The 7,598-nt window shown below is 37.6% G+C and overlaps 1 protein-coding gene and 1 long non-coding RNA gene across 4 annotated transcripts in view; both read right to left on the bottom strand.

Moving 5' to 3' along the window:
• LOC117955472 overlaps nt 1–519 on the bottom strand; it is a 1,413-nt gene extending 894 nt beyond the window's left edge. The window contains exon 1 of the long non-coding RNA XR_004659053.1: nt 422–519. This is a non-coding gene — a long non-coding RNA (uncharacterized LOC117955472). The remainder of the gene's footprint in view (nt 1–421) is intronic.
• The window catches only part of LOC117955459 (vasodilator-stimulated phosphoprotein-like), a 15,744-nt gene extending 9,706 nt beyond the window's left edge, over nt 1–6,038 (bottom strand). For all 3 annotated transcript variants that reach the window (XM_034889989.1, XM_034889991.1, XM_034889990.1), the window contains exon 1: nt 5,780–6,038. In XM_034889989.1, the coding sequence (XP_034745880.1) occupies nt 5,780–5,784 (5 nt within the window). In that variant the 5' untranslated portion in view covers nt 5,785–6,038. The remainder of the gene's footprint in view (nt 1–5,779) is intronic.
• Between the last annotated feature and the right edge of the window lie 1,560 nt (nt 6,039–7,598).

Below are 7,598 nucleotides of genomic sequence, written 5' to 3'. Positions count from 1 at the left end.
CCTGTAGATGTAAAAGCGCTTTGAGCAGTTGTTAAGACTGGAAAAGCGCTATATAAATACAGCACATTTACATTGTAACGTTTAGAAGTCAGAGAGACTAAATCTGATCAGATCACGGATCATCTACAGTGTGTTGTTGATTAAAATCAGCGAGAGATTGCATGTAGAACACTTTGCCAGCTACTCTTTCATAATCAAAACAACTGGAGACAGTGTACAAGCTGATATGTAGTTCTGATTATATTTTATTAAATCGGGATCGCACCACAGTGTTTTTGTCACTTCCTGTCCAGCCTAAAGGCGGCTGGAATCGGCTGGAAACTGTCCGACTTTCCCGCAGCTTTCTGTCCCCGCCCCCGCTGCTGCCGCCTGCTCTCGTCCACTTTACAGGCGAGGCGCAGTTCATCTCGAACGAGCCTACTGATTGGTCACTGTTACATTTTAGTTGAATTTAAGTGTGGGGGCATTCTGCCACCATCTGTCTATTGTGTTCCAAGACAGCCATGCCACAAGTGGATTTCAAAAAGGGCGAATGGTTAAAGGTCCCATGACATGGTGCTCTTTGAATGCTTTTACAGTAAGGAAAATAAGTATTTGAACACCCTGCTATTTTGCAAGTTCTCCCACTTAGAATTCATGGAGGGGTCTGAAATTGTCATCGTAGGTGCATGTCCACTGTGAGAGACATAATCTAAAAAAAACAACAATCCAGAGTTCACAATTTATGCTTTTTTAACTATTTTTTTTTTTATGATACAGCTGCTAATAAGTATTTTAACAACAGAGAAAATCAAACATTTCCTGTAGTTTTTCACCAAGTTTGCAAACACTGCAGAAGGGATTTTGGCCCACTCCTGCACACAGATCTTCTCTAGATCAGTCAGGTTTCTGGGCTGTTACGGACAACCAGAGTTTGAGCTCCCTCCAAAGATTCTCTATTGGGTTTAGGTCTGGAGACTGGCTAGGCCACGCCAGAACCTTGATATGCTTCTTACAGAGCCACTACTTGGTTATCCTGGCTGTGACTTTCTCCCATGACTCCTCCGGATCATCCAAATGGTCATTGGCAAACTTAAGACGGGCCTTGACATGTGCTGGTTTAAGCAGGGGAACCTTCCGTACCATGCATCATTTCAAACCATGACGACTTAGTGTATTACCAACGGTAACCTTGGAAACGGTGGTCCCAGCTCTATTCAGGTCATGGTCCAGCTCCTCCCGTGTAGTTCTGGGCTGATTTCTCACCTTTCTTAGGATCACTGAGACCCCAAGAGGTAAGATCTTGCATTGAGCCCCAGACCAAGGGAGATTGACAGTCATGTTTAGCTTCTTACATTTTCTGATGACTGCTCCAACAGTGGACCTTTTTTCATCAAGCTGCTGGCAATTTCCCCGTAGCCCTTTCCAGCCTTATGGAGGTGTACAATTCTGCCTCTAGTGTCTTTGGACAGGTCTTTGGTCTTGGCCATGTTAGTAGTTGGATTATTACTGATTGTATGGGGTGGACAGGTGTGTTTATGCAGCTAACAACCTCAAACAGGTTCATCTAATTTAGGTTAATAAATGGAGTGGAGGTGGACATTTTGAAGGCAGACTATCAGGTCTTTGAGGGTCAGAATTCTAGCTGGTAGACAGGTGTTCAAATACTTATTTGCAACTGTATTATACAAATGAATAGTTAAAAAATCATACCATGTAATTTCTGGATTTAATTTTTTAGATGATGTCTCTCACAGTGGACATTCACCTACAATGACAATATCAGACCTCTTCATGATTTCTAAGTGGGAGAACTTGCAAAATAGCAGGGTGTTCAACTACTTATTTTCCTCACTGTATATAGACGTTGGTCTTAGTGGTCCCATAATACAATATCGGAAGTCTCATTCCCAAAATTCAGCTGCGGTGCAGAATTTCAGCCACTAGAGCTAGTCCCAAAATGAGGATTCCTTAGTATGTACCATTTTTCAGTCTGTAGCTTTTGAAGAGGAGGAGGGGAGGCTGGGGGTGTGGCCTTGACCAACTGCCACTTTGCTTGTTTGATAGACATGATGACTCTCTCATTGGGGGGCCAAATTCTCTGGGTGGGCAAAGCAGAGAAAGAGGGGGTAACCTGGCCCCTTATTACCTCATAAGGAGCAATATTCCAGATTGGCCGATCTGCGCTTTCATTTTCTCAAAGGCAGCGCAGGATACCCCGGGCTCGGTTTACACCTATCACTATTTCTGGCCACTGGGGGAACTCATATTAATGTTATAAAACCCTCCTAAAGTGACTTTTTCATGCCATAGGACATATACATTGTTACAATGTAATTTCAAATCTGCTTTAAAACTAATACGTTTAACATAGACTCACAAAACTTGGTACACTTATGTAAAATGTCAAGACATTTACTTTACACGTACTGACATGTACTTTAACAACCCCCTCCTAGACATTTCATCCAATCAACATCAAATTTGGTCTCTGCCATCTTTACAAGTTAAAGATCAAAACTTATTTCAAAGAAAAACTACAGTGTAGGCCTGAGGACATATACAGGCCAACATTGACTTTTGGTTATAGCGCTATAACTTTGGTGAGGTATCAATTAACTCAGCAGAGACTTCCTTTTTTATGGGCAAAGGTTTGCCCAGACCCCTATGCTTTGGCCATGCCCCTTTTCACAGCTAATGATTTAAATGATGTAGAGTCTTGTGTTAGGCCTCACTGAACCCTTCAGGGAGTTCCCTTTTCATCGCTGACGATTTGCAGTTATTGAGTGCTGCGCAAATGCACGGTCACAAGGAACAGTGTCTGCCAGTAACCCAGATGCGCACAGAGGAGCAAGGGCCTGTGAAACGCTGCTTGCAGCTTTAATTACAATTATTGTTGGATGCTGACCTGTAGTGGCCATAGTCATTAATACAGGAGCAAGAAGGAAGTCAGATGACGTAGTGTAAAAAGCAAAGAAGTCCACATAGGAAGAAGGTCAGGGAGGATGTATGGTTCAAACAAACACAAGAGTTATCCCAAGAAGTTCATATGAAACAAAAAGTCTTGTTGACTTATTTTTATTTATGTTAACTTACTTGACTTATGTAATTACATTATGCAAAACTTTGTCACAAACTCACGTAAAATAAGTTATGTAACAAGCAGACTTATTTTTAGAAAAATTATCTTTTCCCAAACCTGACCAAGTAGTGTTGTTGCTCAACCCTATCCAAATTGACCATTTCGCAACGTTACCAACGTGTTTGAAACTTAGGTACAGTTTAGGTATGAAAACATTTTAGTTTCCTGCCACTGTTAGGGGCCCTAATTTCAACTCTCCTGTGGGTAAGAAGAGGATATAAGAGGATTTGAAGAAACCACCTTGGTGGTTGTATGGTTAAAGGACTTGTTTATATTATTATATATTATAATTATTATTATTATTATAAATAATATTATAATATAATATATATATATATATATATATATATATATATATATATATATATATATATATTATACTCATTTTGGATTGTATTTAAAGGAAACCTATTATGCTTTTCTGTATTTCCTGTCATATGTACAATGCTACAGTGTTGTATGTATATATTATACGTTGCCAAATCTTCAAATAATGAGGTAAATGTAGTTAAAAGAAATCCCTCTGAGCTAAATTGTTTTAAACACTTTGGTTATAACCATTCTTACTACTCTTACCCGATCCGGTTTTCTGTATATGGTCATCTGCTCCAGGCAGTCTACTGCAGTGTTTATATTTCATACCCTGCTACAAGTACCTACATGCTAACACAAGAGGTCTGTTTCAGAAAGCAGGTTTAGTGAAAACTCAGAGTTTCCCATCTCAACCTATCTTAAATACACTCAGAGTTCCGGGTTAGACTCAGTTTGTTAAACCTCCTGTATAAAAACGAACCCCAGGTACACCTCCATTCTTGTTTTTGTTTTTTTAAGGTATACAATTCTGCTACATACTCCATTACAGTCTCCGGCTGCAATGGAATGTACAGAGACAGTGAGACCCAGTGTTGCAAACTCTTTTCTAAGGACAGTAACTTCACTAAATCCAAAAGTAGCTAGATGATGTAATGCCCTCATTTGCAAATTGGTGATATCATTGTGTATCATTTGTATAAAGCTTAGTGGTTTTGTTGGCTAACTGCCTGCTGCACAGAGCCAAAGGGGAGAGGAAGAGAGACCGTGTGCTATTGGCAGAAGAGCCGTGAACTGTGATTATATCTGCGCAGCATGTATGGGAATGAAAACAAGATTATAATATAATATATCAAACTTTTGCCTGATGGCTTGAATTTGATAAATGTGTTGCTAGTTACTTTTTAGAAATAAAGTAGCTAAATCAAGTGTGAAAGTTGCAAGTTGGCAACTGTGGTGGATTGCATAGATGTGGAGACCCGGCGATCAGAGCAGACTGGGCCTTTTGGGAGCGGGGCTTAAATAAACAGGCCCTCAAACAAAGCGTCTCAGACAGGTGCAGCAGTCATGAACATTATGAGTGTAAGTATAAGTGTTTTTCACATGAAAACCAAATAAGAAATAAAATGTTATATATATTTTATATATACTATATAACCTACTCTATACCTACAGATAGAGTAGGTTAGACCACAATCTATAAGGAAGAGAGAGAGAGATAATAGAAGTATGAAGTATAATAGGTCTCCTTTCATATTTGAGAACTTTGTCTTTGTGCAATGAAAAAAGGGGTTTTGTATCTACAAAAAAAAAAATTGTTTGTTTTTTAGTAAAGGCGTGGCACAAAATGTCAATGGAATACAAAGCTAACAGTGATTGTTTGGGAATCTAAACTATTTCACGGTCGACCATAGATTTATATAAGTAATTTACATAGTATAGATTTGGTGGAGGGCCTATTCTGATTCATTCAAAATAGTAAAAACACCATTTAAAAATACTCTATTGCAAATATAACTTTTGTATTTAAGTTTTTGCTTGAGTAAAAGTAAGTAAGTTACATAAATAAAATGTATCATATCTATTATGTCAGTCATACAGTATGTTTTGGATAATAAATCTGAATCTGCAAAAATATTTCTTTTTTAAATGTGACATCAAAGTATAAACTAGCATGAATTGGAAATACTCACCTAAGTACAAAATCTCATTAGATCTTTTGTGTTGTATATACACATTTGAAATTCTATATTTTATATGCAACCAGGCAATTGCAAAATACTCAAATTATTTTGTTTCGTACACGTATGAATGCTTCAAAGAAAGAGAAAGGACAAGAAGATACTTATTTCTTACTCTATGAACCATTATGACAATGAGTTATTTTCCATCTACTTGTTTTTGCGAAGTCTGTAGCCTGTGGTAAATATATACTTCCTGCCAAAAAGGTTCTAACCACTTCCTGTGCTCAGCACAATACTACCTAATATGGACTGTATTATTACCTGTCAGTGATAGAAGTTCTCAAAATCATTAGCCCTACTCAGCTTATTTTTTTATTTTTTTTTATTTTATGGTTTACTCTATTCACAAAAAATACAAATAATCCATCTTTGATATTTTTACTTTATATGTGACAACTGTAGAAACACAACACTTGCCTTACAGCAGGAAATGTACTGTAATCAGAACTGCCGAGCTTGTAAAGCAAAGTCAATTGTAGAGTTAATAGAAAGCCGCCCTGTTCTATTTTCAGTTATTCATGCATGATACATTCAAAATTATTTGGGAGAGAAGAAACAGTTTTGAGTGGATTAACATGCTCACTGTTATTAGAAAATGACTTACCCCATATTCCAGCTGTAGTCAGTATCCTTTTTCACTTGCTTTATAACAATCTGCTTTTTCTCATTAACTTGAATCCTGACTCTCACAAGTATATTTGTTGTCTATTTAATGAAGTCTGCTGTCATTCTTTCAGAGCTTCATCGCTCTCTGTCATGACATTGTTTAACATCAACCACTTGCACTTCTGCCTTTGTATTCTCATTTCCTAGACAGGTTTTTTCTCTCTTCCGGTTCACTTCTACTTAACTCGTTCTTTTGAATTCTTATTTTTTACACATCCCCCTCCTTCTGTCTGTGTGGCATAGTTCTGATTTCTTCCTTTCCTTCATACAGTTATTTTTCATTGCGAAGGGGTGATAGTTTTTAGAACAAGTGGTGCCCTCTGTGTGTGTGTGTATGTGTGAGTGTGTGTGTGTGTGTGTGTTGAAGGACAACAAGATTAGTACTTCTCCAGATAAAGAGTTGGATGCGTCACATGTTGCTGTTCAGTGCAACTTTCTGCTTGTTATTAATATTCTGTAAAAATAACTGTATAAGTTAGTAATATAACTGGATGTTAAAGTAGTAGTTGAAGCAACAGTAGCAGCATTACTAAATGCACAGTAGTAGTAGTAGTAGTAGTATGAGTGCGTTTTTGCAGTATCTGGGTCAGGGTAGTAAGGGGAAGGGAAGACACATCAAATTGTTCTGAGTCACCCCAAAAAGAGGGAACTGCCAAACTATTAAAGTAGCTCTCACTTTTGATGTATTCTTATGAATGCATACATTTTTTTGTAATTTTCTGTATTCAGAAACAAATCACAGAGACGGTTTTAGTTTATGCTATCAAATGTACTTGACACGGTGGTCATGTAACTCATGTTTTTACAAAGTTTAAAATGTTATCCCTTCAGTCTCACAGCACTACAAACCAGCATTACACTTCCTCTTAGTGCTGCAGTAGCAATGAAAGAAGAACTGCGAGCTTCTTTATTTCTGCTTCCATGGGACTGAATTAACATTATAATTTTGTTAAGTATCATACAAGGCCAATTGTCATCTTGCCAGTAAGAATTACATTGATTTCAAGCTATTCAAATGGTATATTTTAAATAGACTCTTGTTTCAATTCATAAGCTTCTTTTCTCATAAAGTAAGAATTTGACAATGGTATTTTGCATTCTCTTTATCTTTAACGTTGATATAAAACGGACTTCTGGCTTCAATAGTAGCATAAATCTTTGCTTCACAACCTTGTAGCTCATGGTAAGTTTATCTTGGATGACCATCACGCTTTCTTCTCATCTCTTTTCAGAATTGCACATGTCGTGAGAAGTCACTAGGGAAAGCTTGAGTAAGAAAGTGCAAAAAAGCACGCTAAGTTAGAAGGTTAAAAAAAAATGTTATTCTTCCATCAGCCAGTTTTGAAATGGTAACTCAGGTGGTTTATTTAAAATACAAATCAAAGTCAAGAAAAAAATGAAAACTTCCCACAGTAGCAAAAGGTTTCCTCTCAACAGTAGTCAACATCAACTGTCCGGTACATTGCTGGTCTTTGGTGGACTTTTCTCAGTCCATTTACCCAGCTCATTCGAGCCAAGTCTTCTCTGTTCCCCTCCTTCCTTTAGTTTGAAGCTTAACAGCTCCTTAGCCCTGCTTTAACTAGTTGCCTTAACTGCTAAACCTGGGTGATTAGTGAGGCATTCCGGGAGCTGTACTGTGTGCCTTGGCAGCCATTTTGTGATCCAGTTGCCAAGAATGTAATTCAATTCAATTTTCAATTCAATTTTATTTATAGTATCAATTCATAACAAGAGTTATCTCAAGACACTTTACAGAT

The sequence above is a fragment of the Etheostoma cragini genome, chromosome 13 (assembly GCF_013103735.1).
Source record: "Etheostoma cragini isolate CJK2018 chromosome 13, CSU_Ecrag_1.0, whole genome shotgun sequence".
Taxonomy (NCBI): Eukaryota; Metazoa; Chordata; class Actinopteri; order Perciformes; family Percidae; genus Etheostoma; species Etheostoma cragini.
The sequence above is the reverse complement of the archived record's forward strand: the minus strand, read 5'-3'. Positions and strand labels throughout refer to the sequence as shown.